Here is a 17,687-nt window from a genome sequence, read left to right on the forward strand (position 1 = left end):
AAGTTGGCTTAAAGCTCAACATTCAGAAAACGAAGATCATGGCATCCGGTCCCATCACTTCTTGGGAAATAGATGGGGAAACAGTGGAAACAGTGTTAGACTTTATTTTTTGGGGCTCCAGAATCACTGCAGATGGTGACTGCAGCCATGAAATTAAAAGACACTTACTCCTTGGAAGAAAAGTTATGACCGACGTAGATAGTATATTCAAAAGCAGAGACATTACTTTGCCGACTAAGGTCCGTCTAGTCAAGGCTATGGTTTTACCTGTGGTCATGTATGGATATGAGAGTTGGACTGTGAAGAAGGCTGAGTGCCGAAGAATTGATGTGTTTGAACTGAGGTGTTGGAGAAGACTCTTGAGAGTCCCTTGGACTGCAAGGAGATCCAACCAGTCCATTCTGAAGGAGATCAACCCTGGGATTTCTTTGGAAGCAATGATGCTAAAGCTTAAGCTTCAGTACTTTGGCCACCTCATGAGAAGAGCTGACTCATTGGAAAAGACTCTGATGCTGGGAGGGATTCGGGGCAGGAGGAGAAGGGGACAACCGAGGATGAGATGGCTGGATGGCATCACTGATTTGATGGCCGCGAATCTGAGTGAACTCCGGGAGTTGGTGATGGACAGGGAGGCCTGGCGTGCTGGGATTCATGTGGTCGCAAAGAGTCAGACACGACTGAGTGACTGAACTGAACTGAGAATGGTTTCTAGCCTGTCTCAGTTTGTGGTTATTTGCCACATTCTCTTTTAATAACAAAATATACAGAAAGGCAGCTTTCTGCCTCCTGTTAAACATGAAAGCAAAGATGTGTTAGAGAAGATCCTTTCTCAATAGTAAGTGGCATTTTAAAAAATAAAAGCAAAACTTTATGGAATACTACATTTATATGACTGGTAATAAAGTAGATACAGTCACAAAAATATTTGAAAGGATTTCCCCCCCAAAAAAAACATACAAAGTAAGCATATTTAAAATTCATTCATTCCCTACCTCATTCACAGTTAAAATGAAGAAGATGAACTCAGGAATGCATAGAGGTATAAAAATGTCATTAACACAGTTAATGTAAAAAAAAAAAGGTATTTAAAAGATTACTAGACCATAGTAAATTCATATAATGTATTTCAGTGAGATACAGCTTAACCAGGCAAATATTTTATTTCACTTAGAAGCTGTCAGTTATCCTTTGGCAAAGAAATAGCGAAGTAAAAGCTAGTTGACACACATTCTTTATAAAAATATAAGAGATTGAACCCTGTTAGCTTTTCCTGCTGCTGTAAGGGACTGTCAAATGTGTCCTATATAGAAAATACTTTTGAAGAAAAAAATATAGAATATATTCACTTAGCCTATCCCTGGAGAAAAAGGTGAGATTTTTTTAAGTGATGGAGAAAAAGAAGTGTAGAAGGATCTTAAACTTAAGATACTCAGCCTCGTTCAAAATAAAAAATATGCATGTGGAAATGCCATTTTTGCAAAGGTAAGATTGGAAAGTGGCCCCCAGAGTCCTGCAGCTGCTCTGTTGGTGAGGGGGTGTGGGACCTGCTGCTCTTACACGTCACTGGTGAGAATGGAAGACAGCATACTTTTGGGGAAAAGAGTTTGGAAACATAAAAATAAATACATATTTTTCCCTTCAATACAGCAATCCCACTCTCAGACTCCATCTCAGTGATACTCTGATCAAGACCATGAAAATACATGTGCATACAAGCCTATTGTTTGTACCAATGTTTGTAACTAAAAAAATGAAAACTGTTTACCAAATATTGGAACAGTAAAGTATAACCACACAATGGAATTCAATAATGTTACTTTTTCCGTGGAGAAAATATACACATATTACGAGGGCGAGATCTACAGAATATATAATGTACAGGTACAAAAAAGGAAAAGGAAATATGCATAGTATTCTACTTTTTACTTAAGAAGATGATGCAAGCTCCTCAATCTACATCATCTATAATCTGCTTATGTGTTTTAAAGTAGGAGCTTTTTCAAATAAAGGTCTACACATACATTGTAGAGAAAAGGAATATCGAAGGGAACGGTAATAAAAGTTATATTGTTTTGAATATAATTATTTCATAGCTTTGACTTTGGAATCATGTTAATATTTTGTATACATATAAAAATATAAACTATCAAAACAAAATACATTTTAAAAATAGTTAAAAATATGTGTGAAATTGGTGACATAATTATACAGTAACTGAACATGACTCTATACCTCTGTAACAATATACCCTAATGACAAAACAAACTGCATTAACACGGTTTTCAGTAATCACACTTTGGTGATGGTATTCTGAAACAGATACTATTGTATACGTATTATGAAATGAGACAAATGAGTAATTATGTTAATATCACTCAGTAATAAGATTTTTTGCTAAGGGAGGAAGCAATGACAGTTTTAAGATCAGTGACTTCAAGTAACAATTCCATAACCCTGGATATAAAGTGCAAATGTCAGTATAAATACAGTTTTTACCTTTTAAAAAATGCATGTCTCCTAGCTCTTTCAGCTAGGCCTAGAAAGAGTGACCAACCTGCTAACAGTGAGCACACCAAGCCCTAGGACTGTGATTTCTAAATGCCATTTCCTATTTTGAAGGAACCAGATTCCCCACCACACTCCATATACAGAAATTAACTTAAAAGGAATCAATGACCTAAATATAAGAGCTAAGCTATTAGAAAAAGTGTAGGGATAAATCTTCATGAAATGGGATTTGGCACTATATTCTAAAATTTGACATCCAAGGCACAAGCAACAAAAGAAAATATAAATTGGACTTTATCAAAGTTTAAAACTTTTGTGTATCAAAGGACATGGTAAAGAAAGTGGAAAGACACAGAATGGGAGGAATGCTTGCAAATCATGTAACGGTGAGGCTCTAGTATCCAGAATAAATAAAGAGCTCTTACCACTTAACAACGAAAAGACAAACAACCCAATTAAAAACAGGCCAAGGACTTGAACAGATGTTTCTCCAAAGAAGATATACAAATGGCAAATGAGCATATGAGAAGACATTCAACATCACTGGTCATGAAGGAAACGCAAATCAAAACCATGAGATACCACTTTATACTTAACAAGGTGGCTACTTAAAAAATAGAAAATATTAATAGCAAGTGTTGGTGAGGATATAGAGAGATAAGAACCCTTGTGTGTCGTAGTGGAAATGTAACCTGATGAAGCAACTATGGAAGCTAGTTTGTTGGTTCCTTACGAGGCAGAATTACCATATGATCTCAAAACTGCACTCCACGAGAAGGGAAAACACACATCCAGACAGAGACAAGTATTCAAATGTCTATAACAGCATCGCTGATAACAGCCGGAAGACGGAGACAATGCACACCAGTGGATGAATGGGTCAATACGTTACGGTATATCCATATAGTGAAATACTATTCAGCCACAAAAATAACAAAGGACGGATCCCTATCACAACTTGGATGAATGTCAAGAACATGCCAAGTGAAAAAAAGGCAGACACAAAAGGTCACAGAGTTTGTGATTCCTTTTATATGAATATTTAGAATTGGCAAGTCCATAAGGCAAAAAAACAAAACAAAACAGGTTAGTGCTTGCCAAATGATGGGGGAAATAGAGAATGGGGTGACTACTTAATGGATATAGAATATTATGCAGTGATGAAAAAGTTTTGAAAGTAGAAAGAGGTGGTAGTCACTGCATAGCAATATTAAAGCAAAAAAGGCCACTGAATTGTACACTTTAAAATGGTTAATTGTATTTTATGTGAATTTCACCTCATAAAAAAAATACATCTAAAGCTATAGCACAAGTAAAGGATGTTTTGCAATGTTGGAAGACATAAAACATTTAAACAGATATTTCAGCTTTGTATCATTCTTTCTTTTTAAATACATGTTCTTTCATATAATATTTATGTAGGTGTTCAAAATTTTTAACAATAGAGGTGTATGATAAAAAATTGCTCTAAATTGAGGTTAATAAATCTCTACTTTTCAGGGTGAATTGATAGACATACTTTGTATACATTGGCTGAATAATATTTTAAAATTTATTTTCAATGCCTTTATGTAGATTGTACATTTTCTAGTTCAACACAGGTCCTTCAAACCCTAGGGTTTTATATTGTGATTCAAACATTAATTTTCTTGCCCAACCATGATCAAATAGAGTCTGGATTTTCAATTCCTCATTAGGGAATTGGGTATATTTAAGATAGTTTTATATCAACAATTCTCCTTTTTCTGTTCTTAATCAATTAGAAATGGAGGAAACAATGCTAGACTTACCCACGCAAGGCAGAGAGTAGCCAAGCTGCGGGTCGTGGACAAACTGCCGATCGTTGAGTCTGGTCACGCAGTACAGGTGGAAGCAGTCTAAGCAGATGACGTGGCGGTGGGTGCACTGGAAAACCAGGACGGGGCTCCTGCGGAGGCAAAGACATTTCCTCTAGTCCCCTAAGGCTGGAGATGCAACGTGCAGCCTAGGACACTTTCCGGAGTCTTGTGGGGCTGCTTAGGGCATGCTCCATGTGGAGAACTGTGCTGCTAAGCCCTGGGCTCGCACATATCAACACTACCTCTGCAAAATTGGAAACAGCTTGCGAACTGTGAAAAAGGTTGATTTTCTTAACTTTTATTTTTCATACAACCATATTGACTAATCAGCTATTTAAATCCAAGTTCAGATACAAGCTCTTTCTAGACCCCTTTGACTTATATTCCCCAATTAACCTCCTCATCATGCCATCTACTTACATATATTTCCAGTGATTCACTATTTCATCATGATATTGTTGTTTCTCTTCTCTTGTGAGACTATGATCTCTGTGACAGTAGACACTGAGTCTACTTGATATTAACAGTCTCATAGCACCAGACCTCGTAAGATTTTAAATAAACGATCTTTGAATTTAGTTACAATATTAAACACTATCTAAACCCAAACTTTCCCCAAGTCAAAAGAAAAATTATCAAAACATGTTAAAGAGTCATTCATATCTCACTGGCAAATAGAAAAGTAGAATTTAGAAATAAATGATTATCTAACAGAGATTCATCTATGACAAGATTTTGTCTATTATGCTCCCCCATCTACTCAAATACTCAGTTTCTTAAAGTTAGGAGAGTACCAATAAATCAATATATATAAGTCCTAAAAAGTTTGGTCTTCCTTAAAAGACCACAGAAAAAATCTGCCAAGTAACCACTATTTTTTTTTTTTTACTAGTAAATGAACGGCATGAGTTTATGACAAAAAGGAGACAAAAATAAAATATTAATTTGAGATCAGCCCCAAGGCAATTTTAATAGTAAGAAAGTCATTGGATTTTATCTTGATAAGCCTATTTTCTATAGGATGATAACAAACTACAAAATATTTTTCATTTCATACCCAGTTCTTAACAGAGAAAAGCTCTTCCCCTAAAAATAAAAGAACAGAAGATAACTTCATAATAGTTAACAAGATTTTTAAAATTTTGTTTTCCTACTTATTTCAAAACAATATATAATACACACAAAAAATGGAAAGGAAACCTTGGTATTTTAGTGTCTCGAGCCAATAAGATGATGGTCAATCCATCTGAGTAAGAGCGTCCCTGAGGTTTTTACGTGCTTCCATTTCCCCGCTCTGCGCCCACTGACAGCCCCTCAGGGCCATTTCCATTGCCAGGGCCTTTTACAAATGGGTATTGACTGTGTTCTGAATTTTCAGCCTCCCCTCTTCTAACAGCCTCCCCACTGAAGACAATGCAATACAATGCTTGCCTGTTTCTAAGAGCAGTCAGGCTTGCACACACGCCTTACTCCCTCCAGATGACCCTATGGACCTGCTATATTTACCTCGTTCTTTCAGGACTACGTTCTGTTAAAAAGGTTATTCATTCTGATTTTAGCAACGTGGTTGACTCAGCCTTTATAGACCCCTGATCGGCTATCAATACAGAGAAACACTGGATAAACTATGAGAGCATTTATAAAAATGTGCCTATATACAACACGGTTAAAAAGAAAGCCTGGCAATTACCAGGTAGAAGAAAAATAGAAAGAAAACTTATATAAAAGCCAAAGCAGTCAGTTTGGACTGTGGACTCTGCCAGGGTCCCAGAGAGATGTTCAGATGCATGGCATGTAGCCACTCGTCTAGCAAATATATTCTTTCCATCCCTATTAATAGAAGGAAGAATAGAAAGAGTTCCCTTTCATGTCTAGACAACAGTACACATTTATAATTTTGCCTTCAGTTAAAATATGTTTCAGTTAAAATAAGTCCTAAAGAATTTACACCATTTAGTCAACTCATAGAACATCAATTGCTCTGCTTTAGAGATCTCTTCAACAAAATCAGAGATACCAAGGGAGTATTTCATGCAAAGATGAGCACAATAAAGGACAGAAATGGTAAGGACCTAAGAGAAGCAGGAGAGATAAGAGGAGGTGGCAAGAATACACAGAAGAAGGGTACAAAAAAGGTCCTAATGACCCAGATAATCACGATGGTGTCATCACTCACTTACAGCCAGACATCCTGGAGTGTGAAGTCAAGCAGGTCTTAGGAAGCATCACTACAAACAAAGCTAGTGGAGGTGATGGAATTCCAGTTGAGCTATTTCAAATCCTAAAAGATGATTCTGTGAAAGTGTTGCACTCAATTTGCCAGTAAATTTGGGAAACTCAGCAGTGGCCACAGGACTGGAAAAGGTCAGTTTTCATTCCAATCCCAAAGAAGGGCAATGCCAAAGAAAGTTCAAACTACCACACAATTGCACTCATTTCACATGCTAGCAAGGTTATGCTCAAAACCCTTCAAGCTAGCCTTAACAGTACATCATGGACTTCCCTAGTGGCTCAGACAGTAAAGTGTCTGCCTACAATGTGGAAGACCCAGGTTCAATCCCTGGGTAGGGAAGATCTCCTGGAGAAGGAAATGGCAACCCACTCTAGTATTCTTGCCTGGAAAATCTCATGGACAGAAGAACCTGGTAGGCCACAGTCCATGGGGTAGCAAAGAGTTGGATATGACTGAGTGACTTCACGTCACTTAACAGTTCGTGAACTAAGAACTACCAGATGTACAAGCTGGATTTAGAAAAGGCAGAGGAACCAGAGATTAAATTGCCAACATCCATTGTATTATACACGAGAATTCCAGAAAAACATCTACTTCTGCTTCATTGACTACACTAAAGCCTTTGATTGTATGGATCACAACAAACTATCAGTTCAGTTCAGTTCAGGCACTCAGTCGTGTCCGACTCTTTGCAACCCCATGAATCGCAGCACGCCAGGCCTCCCTGTCCATCACCAACTCCCGGAGTTCACTCAGATTCACGTCCATCAGTCTGTGATGCCATCCAGCCATCTCATCCTCAGTCGTCCCCTTCTCCTCCTGCCCCCAATCCCTCCCAGCGTCAGAGTCTTTTCCAATGAGTCACCTCTTTGCATGAGGTGGCCAAAGTACTGAAGTTTCAGCTTTAGCATCATTCCTTCCAAAGAAATCCCAGGGCTGATCTCCTTCAGAATGGACTGGTTGGATCTCCTTGCAGTCCAAGGGACTCTCAAGAGTCTTCTCCAACACCACAGGTCAAAAGCATCAATTCTTCGGCACTCAGCCTTCTTCACAGTCCAACTCTCATATCCATACATGACCACAGGAAAAACCATAGCCTTGACTAGACGGACCTTAGTCGGCAAAGTAATGTCTCTGCTTTTGAATATACTATCCACGTTGGTCACAACTTTTCTTCCAAGGAGTAAGCGTCTTTTAATTTCATGGCTGCAGTCACATCTGCAGTGATTCTGGAGCCCAAAAAAATAAAGTCTGATACTGTTTCCACTGTTTCCCCATCTATTTCCCATGAAGTGATGGGACCGGATGCCATGATCTTCGTTTTCTGAATGTTGAGCTTTAGGCCAACTTTTTCGCTCTCCTCTTTTACTTTCATCAAGAGGCTTTTGAGTTCCTCTTCACTATCTGCCATAAGGCTGGTGTCATCTGCATATCTGAGGTTATTGATATTTCTCCCGGTAATCTTGATTCCAGCTTGTGTTTCTTCCAGTCCAGCATTTCTCATGATATATTCTGCATAGAAGTTAAACAAGCAGGGTGACAATATACAGCCTGGACGTACTCCTTTTCCTATTTGGAACCAGTCTGTTGTTCCATGTCCAGTTCTAACTGGTGCTTCCTGACCTGCATACAGATTTCTCAAGAGGCAGGTCCGGTGGTCTGGTGTTCCCATCTCTTTCAGAATTTTCCACAGTTTATTGTGATCCACAATGTCAAAGGCTTTGGCATCGTCAATAAAGCAGAAATCGATGTTTTTCTGGAACTCTGTTGCTTTTTCCATGATCCAGCGGATATTGGCAATTTGATCTCTGGTTCCTCTGCCTTTTCTAAAACCAGCTTGAACATCAGGGAGTTCACGGTTCACGTATTGCTGAAGCCTGACTTGGAGAATTTTGAGCATTACTTTACTAGCGTGTGAGATGAGTGCAACTGTGCAGTTTTCATTCCAATTCCAAAGAAAGGCAATGCAAAAGAATGCTCAAACAACAAACTATGGAAAATTCTTAAAGTAATGGAAATACCAGACCACCTTACCTGCCTCCTGTGAAACCTGTATGCAGGTGAAGAAGCAACAGTTAGAACTGGACATGGAAAAATGGACTGGTTCCAAATTGGGAGCTGTATATTGTCAAGGCTGTATATTGTCACCCTGCTTATTTACCTTTTTTATGCAGAGTGTGTGCTAAGTGACTTCAGTTGTGTCTGACTCTTTGTGACCCCATGGACTATAGCCCACCAAGCTCCTCTGTCCATGGGTTTCTCCAGGCAAGAATACTGGACTGGGTTGCCATGCCCTCGTCCAGGGGATCTTCCCAACCCAGCAATCGAAGCTGCATCTCTTACGTCTCCTGCATTGACAGGTGAGGTCTTTACCACCAGCACCACCTGGGCAGCCCCTATGCAGAGCACGTCATGCATAATGCTGGGCTGGATGAGCACAAGCTGGAATCAAGATTGCTGGGAGAAATATCAACAACCTCAGATATGCAGATGATACCGTGTTAACGGCAGAAAGTGAAGAGGAACTAAAGAGCCCCTTGATGAAGGTGAAAGAGGAGAGTGAAAAAGGTTAGCACTCTTTAGCAGCTGAGAAAAGTCTTTGGAGGTCATTTTAATAAATCTGACATGAGTTACTAAGGAATTGGAGCACGCTGCGCTGGTGGATCTAGGCGTGGAAATGAGAAGATGGATATGAGTGACATTTCTGAGGAGAACCTGCCAGGACCTATATTCTCATGGGTCTTTTATTCCTTCTGACATTCCTCTGCGTCCTTTGCTCCGACTGCACATAAATGTTAATTGACCAATCCAGAAAATGATTTTACCCCAGTGAGCCAGGTTACAGAGCAGTTAATCAAAACCTAAATAAAGTTCCCAATCATATATAAAAAAATCATACACAAATGCTGCACTTGACATTACTTCAGAGTTATTTGTAAGCAACGATTTCCCTGCTTTTATTAAAGGAGTGATCCAAAGACCCTTTATTCAGAAAGGAGAACCATCATATGACATCTGAGTGTGTGTGTGTGTGTGTGTGTGTGTTAGTCACTCAGTCGTGTCTGAGCCTTAGTGACTCATGGACTGTAGCCCACCGGGCTCCTCTGTCCGTGGGATTCTCCAGGCAAGAATCCTGGAGGGGGTTGCCGTTTCCTCCTCCAGACATCTCTTATATGTAGAATCTAAAAGAAATGATACGAATGAATTGCAAAACAGAAAGTGACTCACAGACTTAGAAAATGAATTTATGGTTGCCAGGGGAGGGGCCAGGCAAGGACGTTGGGAAGGTCACGTAAATATTGCTTTATTTAAAACGGAGAACCAGCAAAGACACATTGTCCAGCACATGGACCTCTGCTCAGTGTCTTGTGCCAGCCTGGATGGAGAGGGGAGAGCAGACGCATGTATGCGTATGGCTGAGTCCCTTATCTGTGTACCTGTAACCACCACAACATTGCTAATGGGCTATACCCCAGTACAAAATGTTTTTGGTGTTGTTTTTTCTTTTAATAAAAGTATTAAGCATAATTGAGAGTCCTAGTAAAACTTATAGTGAGGCATTCTCATACAGGACAGAAAGTAAAAGACTGTTCCACAGTAATCCAAACATGGAAACTAGCGTAAAATTAGTTCTCTAGTACCTACAGAACGGTACCCATTTTTTTTCATATTTTTCTGATAAAATGCACAGTTTTCTACCTCATCCGTTTTCTTTGTCTTCACACACACACTTGATTCCTTTATGTTCCCTCTCTCTGCCAAATCTTCTCCATCTCTGTCTGGTTTTTTGTCACAGATACATTTTCATGTATACCCACTAAGAGAGAGGCTGTGGTTCCAACTTCTCAACTGAACGTGACATATACTGAATGCAACGTGGCAAAACTTTCAGGATAGGTAAAGCTAAGACAGCAAGTCTAGGCTCGAAGGAAACCGAAAATCTGACACAGCAGGTAGGGAAGAGAGACACATAAGCATGACACAGGGCAGAATACTGCAGTTACGCTAAAGATTAGGAAACGGTAAGCAGCCTCTAAGATGCTCCCCCAAATCCCCACCGCCTGGTCTGCATGCTTTCGTGTACTTTTCCCCCCACATTATATGAAGTGAGCTGCTGGAACTGCAGGGAAAATGCAGAAATCCCAACGTGGGACTTCCAGGACTAGACCGGAAAAGACACTACACTGCCTTTGCTCTCTCCCGGGTCACCGGCTCTGAGCAAAGGGAACAGCCATGTTGTGAGGAACCTCGAGCAGCCTGTGGAGGCATCCACAGGGCGGGGAACCGAGGCCTTTGGTCAACAGCCAGCACTGACTCGGCAGCCACCTAGGCCAAACATCTCTGAAGTAGATCCTCCAGCCCAAGACTATAGATCTGGCTGAATCTTGACTATAACTTCATGAGACACGAGTCATGAGCAAGAATCATCCAGCTAAGCTGCTCCCAAGTTCATGGCCCACGGAAACTGTCAGCTGTAACACTGACAGTTGTCTTACAATGCCAAGCTTTGGGATATGTTTTTTTTATGCAACGATATACGGCCAACACAGGCGCAGAGGAGGAAGAGATCATGTCCACACAATAGGTAGGAAAAGAACTCATGAACGTAGTGGCGTTTAAAGGAGGATCCAGATTCCAGCACATGGACCTAGAGAAAACATTCCAGGTCTAGAGAAGAGAGGGAAAGTACAGAGCGTGGAAGGTGACCGCTGAGTTACGTAGTACAGCTGGTTTCTTCCTTCACCCCAGCAAAAAGCAAAATTAAGAGAAATATTATATTTAGCAATAGTAGAACTTGTAATACAACAAAAAACCATGAATATTAGAATAAAAATGTGAAGTATAAAATCATTGAGGAGTTTAAAAAGTGCAATTTCCTCACTGGAAGGAGAAAATTAGCTCTCAAATTTAGCTAACATGTGACCCTTGAAAATGCACAGGCTGTCTTTACAGCGTTTAGTCTGTGCTGCCGTAACACAGCTGTTATGCTCCAGTTAGCAATCTTACCAAGCTCTCTTCAGACTACTTGTACATGAACAACGATGACTCCTGGGAATTTAATAAAACATTTGATCAGATAAAAATAATTAGAGGGAGAAAGCTACACCATTAAATAACTCAAGTTTATCTTCTTAACAACTGTCACTGTAAATCCCTTTTAGTTAAGAGATTGCTTATAAACAATAAATAAATGACCAAAATCTCTGAAACCAAATGCACTTTCATCTATATTTAGCCACATTACCTACTAATTGCCCAAGTGCATGACCGACAAAGAAGTACCCAAGCCCACGCCTCCCTGCAGACACGCTGGAGATAACATTTTAGCCCACATATGTCGCGCAAGTTCATTACTCGAGTTAGCCAAGTGAGCAGTCCCCATCACTGGAGAGGCCCCTGATCCGAAGTACTAATTGATAGATCCAACTTTTAGAAATTAAAATGAGCTTCAACAGTTGAATGACCTTCAAGATTCCTCCCAGCAGCCAAGTCAAAATCCTGAAGTAAGTTCACTCGCCCATTAGTCAGCTTGGAATCAGAATCCTATTAAGGCCCTGGCAGATCCGAAACAAGCTCATTAACTGCTTCTTCCAATTCCTTCTTGCCTCCTCTGCTCATGTCCTGCTGGCTTTATCCGGTTCACTTTGCTGCACACGCAGACACAGAAACACACACACGAGTTGACCCTGGCTCTATAAGCTTCCTTGCAGAGACCCCGTATTTCAGTGTAAAGACCATACCTAAGATGAAGACTCCTTATGTTTATATTTTTGAATCACTTTTATTCATCCATCCTGCCAGTAACTTTAGAAAAATCACTCCATGCCATGTCCTGCCAATGTGAAGAAGGCATGGTCCCTTTCTTCAGGGTCCAATGAGGCTGAGGACAACAAAGTAATTGTTTCAGTGTAGCTAAGTGCTACCATAGGGATGACTTTAGAGACCACCTACCTTGTCTCTGGGTTTCCCTGGTGGCCCAGTGGTAAAGAATGCAGGAGACACAAGTCTGATCCCTGGGTTGGGAATATCCCCTAAAGAAGGAAATGGCAACCCTCTCCTGTATTCTTGCCTGGGAAATCCCATGGACAGAGGAACCTGGCAGGCTATATACAGTCCATGGGGTTGCAAAAGAGTCACACACGACTGTGGAAGGGCTTGCAAGATGGCTCAAGCCTTAGAGCGTTCAGACCCTGTAGAGCAATGACAATGAACAAACTAAATGGCTTCCCTTGTTGATAAAAACTTTAAATAAAATATTATACAAAATATATTACAGCAAGATTATTCTAGAATAGTTTTCACCATGGCAGTTCTTGGTCAAATTATGAATTAATACCCAAGGCCAAGGTATTAAGACCCCAGGTCTTCCTCTGGCTTCCAGAGCCCTCTTTAGCTTAGATTTCACCCTGCAGTATGTATCTCCCGTATTGTCATTCATAAATCTTTCTGTTTCTCTCAGGTCAGCTTCTTTGTAGCTTCTGGACCACCCTCTTATTTAATGCTCTTGTCTCTATGTGTATGATTCTTCAATTTATCTTCACTTTCCAAAAATCTGTCAGGGTTCAGCTCCAATCCAATCTCTCTCAGGAAACTTCTATCATCAGCAAGACTCTGGTTAACATGGATTCACTTCCTAATTTCCTGTAAGCCTTCTGTTTATGAAGTTCCATTCTGCACTAAACTCAGTATTTTACAGCCCGTCATTCGTAGCATCCTCTATCACCTCTATGAGCCAATGTCAGGATCCCCAACTCAAATTCAACACACAGTTTTGAAGCTACTGTGTGCTGGTTCTTTTGAGCAAGGAGGGGAGGGGAACATAGAGTTGTCATCCTCAAGGACGTCTGTTTGCTGGTGAGATAATAAGTCTGGGGCACTTTTTGGAGGACAAATGAGAGACAACTTACTCCAGCGTCGGTTAGGCAGAGAAACTGTCCTTAAAAAAGGAAAGTATAAACTAAGACCTAAAAGGCAAGAATGAGTTAGTCAAACCAAGAAACTACAGCGAAGTGAGGACACCGGTGAAAAAATACTTAAAACGGGATAAAGTTAGTTCGGGTTAGGAAACTACGTCTTGTAATTTCATATCAACACCTTGGCCTCCATCAAAGTTCTGAATTCCTTCAAAAATTAAAACTGAAACGAAGAAGCAAAGCTACTGCTTCTACAAGTCACGTAATATAAGCCTCTGTCTTAGGTTTATATGACACGGTAAGTGTGGTTGAGTTAGGTTGTTTTGAACCATTAATAACAAGCAAGCTATGCAAAATAGAATATAAAGCATGGCTATAAGAATTCATGGACTGTTAATTTTCTCCAGATGGTGTCAATCTTTGAGAACATTATTTGATTTTAGTATAGCTTATATATTGTATTTCCAAAAATAATTACTATTGACAGGTTGAAACCAAATATAAACCATTAACTTTCAGAAGTTTTAGATTGTAAATATTTTGATAAAATTACATATAATTTAAAAATAAACACCTTTTCTTTCTTAAAAAGTTAAAATTTTAAAAGCAAAGAGGTCACCCCTCTTTTATAACAATTCATTAAAATGATTTATCAGCAACATCCCAACTTTTCTTGCTAAGGTATTTATACCACTAAACAAATGCTGAAAAGTAACTACAAATGGCAGGAAAATTATAATAAAAATAACTGCTGCGTGTAACAAGGAAATAAAAAAAAAACAAAACTCCAAATGGTATTGGCCTATGGAAGGAAAATGCATCTCATGAAAAATTATATTTCTTTCTTATCCCCCGACCTAGTACAATTAATTTCAATTCTAAAAATTATATTTGCAAAAGTCTAAGAATGCTCAAAATTGTACTTATGAGTTCAGTGCTTCTGAGTCATAATCTCACAGCATACTGTATTCAGACTGTCTGTATATAGCTAAAGCAGGCTAACACCAGATTTAACGTAAAGTACTTCCTGGGTCACATCGCTTGCATGGAGCTATTGTGTGGCACCACTCAGAAGATGCCATCTGAGACATACACCGACTCATGCACATCCTGTCTTTGGTTTTCCTTTTGTGAAAAACAGCCAGGAGCAGCTAGAAGCTGCAACAGCATTCTGCTAAACTGAGAGAGATAAGAAGACAGATCTTGTTTAGATAGGAACCGTGCTGTGAAATAGATTGTTCTAGCATATCCCCAAATCTCATGATAGGAAATATTAATGTGTGGAGAATCAGCCCAGTGGCTTCAAATATTAGGAGGTATTTAACATAAGAAATTATTCCTGACACAGAGTGATTTTAAAAAGATACATTTATTTGCTACAAGCTCACAAAAACCTTGCAGGGAGGATCTCTCAATGGTCCTTCATTCATCCCTAAGATGAGTGGATGAATGAATGCAAGTAGAACGCTGTCTTTCATTCCTTTCAGAAACATTAAACCTAGGTCCTCTGAAGTAGAGTAGTTTGAAATGAAGAACCCACCTTTAAATAGATTGCAGACAGCTTAAAACAGTTCTACCATGAAAATATCGCAAAATGAGGAGGTATTATGAAATTTCTGTGGTATCATTAGATGAATTCAGCATGAAAATATTAACAATTTAAGAGCTTATTGCACATGGTAACATTATTATCCTCATTAAGTCTTTTATTTTACATATAGCTGGGGCTTCCCAGGTCGTACTAGTGGTAAAGAACCCACCTGCCAAGGCAGGAAACATAAGAGATGTGGGTTCGATCCCTGGGTCGGGAAGATTCCCTGGAGAAGGAAATGGCAACCCAGTCCAGTATTCTTGCCTGGAGAATCCCATGGGCAGAGAAGCCTGGGGGGCTACAGCCCACAGGGTTGCAAAGAGTTGGACACAATTGGAGTGACGTAGCACGCACGCATGCAGACATAGCCAGGAAAGCAGTGTATAACATGATAAAATGTTCCCCTAAAAAGAGTAAAATCCAACTAGATAGGCCATACACATCCCACTGAACTCACATCGAAAACCTAGAAAAGGAACCCTGCAAGGGCTCATCTCAAGTCAGAGGTCGGGGAGGTTGGAGCGAACCTAGGAGGTGGTGGGAACCCACCAGCTGGCCTGGGGACCCAGTTTTGTAAACAGGGATCTGTGAAGCAACAGTTTAGCTCCGACAATCCCTGAAGACCTGAGACTTTGGAACCTTCAGTCTGTTTGATCACAACATTTCTTCCTTCCCATAACCGTGGGGAATTTAAAGCTTACTTGAAACAGTATATGAAAGAGATTCATAATTCCACCTTTGCACCTCTTGAATGAACACATGAGCACACCTGCTCCTTACAGGAGTAAGAATCTGGGGATTTCTGGAGATTTCACTTCCAGGAAGACACATCTGGAGAAAGGCCCTGAGCCAGAATATTGAAGGAAAATCAGAAAAGGTATTTGGGTATTTAAAACAACAACAACAAAATATCTTATATAACTCTCTCCAACTCTTTGCAACCCGATGGACTGTAGGCTCCTCTGTCCATGGAAATCTCCAGACAAGAATACTGGAGTGGGTTGCCATTCCAATCCCATCTCCAGGGGATCTTCTCAACCTGTATCTCCTGCATTGCACACAGATTCTTCACTGTCTGAGCCACCAGGGAAGCCCTACATAACTCTCAATAAGTAACAATTTAATTGTAAACGACTTTTTCTCTTGTTTTTCTGGTCAGGGCCACAAGAGGCTGGAGTCAACAGCAAAAAACAGAGGGGCAGGTGCCCTTGGCTGTGCCCCCTGCTCCCACACTGCTGGAGCCACTCTCACAGCCCATACCCCAGAGAAGTCAGCTATTAACTCTCTACCTTCTCTCCAGACTCTGATCTAGAGAGGTCAGCAAATTCCAGCTGGGAGTGAATTTGGCGTAAATAAAGTTGTATTGGAACACAGCCATTTTTACATTTTGTCTCTGGCTGGTTTTGCTCTATAAAGACAGAGGGTAGGTGTGACAGAGACAGCATCATCCTTCAACCGGGCCACTTCTTTGGATTAAGCTGATCCGGCCTCATCCAGGGTGTCCAATGCTTGCAACACCCACTTGATAGAAAGGGAAAGGGACTTTGCTTGGCTAATGGAAACTGATGGCAAGAAAACAGGACGGAACCACATGATGGTGGCTGGTGGCTGACTGGTCAGGGAAGGCCTGGGGAGAGGAGGTTACACTGATCCCTAAATGGCCTGCCACACACAGATCTGATGATGCAAGAGGCCCTGGGGAAGGAGTGGCTGGGGAAAGGTCCCTTTAGGCGGGAACATCTGGGTGTGTCTGAAGAATTAAGGGGAAGGCCAGTGTGATGGGAGCACAGGAAGCAAGGGGAGAGCGCGGTGAGATGAGGTCAGAGGAGGTGGGAACGGCTGCGGGAAGCCTTTGTCTAAACAGTCAGGCTTCAACTCTTAGACAACGTGAAGCCACACAAAGTTCTCAGCAGGGGTGTAACACGATGGCATTTATATTTAAGAAAATGCCTCTAACTTTGTGGAATGAGTGACTCAGGGTATGGCAAGAAAGGGAGAGGTCTCATGGACACGGTGACATCCTCCTGGGAGAGAGATAGTTTGGACTAAGTGATGAGGCCAGAGATGTGGACGGAGGGACGTTTGGGATGACAAGGCAACAGCACCCCACCCCAGTCCTCTTGCCTGGCAAATCCAGAGGAGCCTGCTGGGCTGCAGACCATGGGGTCTCTGGGAGTCAGACACGACTGAGCGACTTCACTTTCACGTTTCACTTTCATGCATTGGAGAAGGAAATGGCAACCCACTCCAGTGTTCTTGCCTGGAGAATCCCAGGGACGGGGGAGCCTGGTGGGCTGCCATCTATGGGGTCGCACAGAGTCGGACACGACTGAAGCGACTTAGCAGCAGCAGCAGCAGCGTGGGCATGTCTCCAACTGAGCTCTTCTCCTTTTTTACTAACATTTGTGGATTTCTCCACTTTTAGGAAACCTCAAGATCATATCCCCAAATCCTAGAGATGACTGTTTCAAAATTAACATCATTCTAATTACTTTATATGAAGATGGAGATTTTCTACAGGTTTCTAAACAAATGTAATGCAAAATCTTCCTCTAGAGCCTAAATTAAATGATGGTGAGCCTGATAATAAAATAGCATGTTAA

The 17,687-nt window shown here is 40.7% G+C and overlaps 1 protein-coding gene across 1 annotated transcript in view; it reads right to left on the minus strand.

The window, feature by feature from the left end:
- The window catches only part of PRKN (parkin RBR E3 ubiquitin protein ligase), a 1,204,761-nt gene that overhangs the window by 430,802 nt on the left and 756,272 nt on the right, over window positions 1-17,687 (minus strand). Inside the window, exon 9 of the mRNA XM_068985007.1 lies at window positions 4,299-4,435. Coding sequence (XP_068841108.1) covers window positions 4,299-4,435 — 137 coding nt within the window. The remainder of the gene's footprint in view (window positions 1-4,298; window positions 4,436-17,687) is intronic.

Source organism: Capricornis sumatraensis, chromosome 13, assembly GCF_032405125.1.
Source record: "Capricornis sumatraensis isolate serow.1 chromosome 13, serow.2, whole genome shotgun sequence".
Taxonomy (NCBI): Eukaryota; Metazoa; Chordata; class Mammalia; order Artiodactyla; family Bovidae; genus Capricornis; species Capricornis sumatraensis.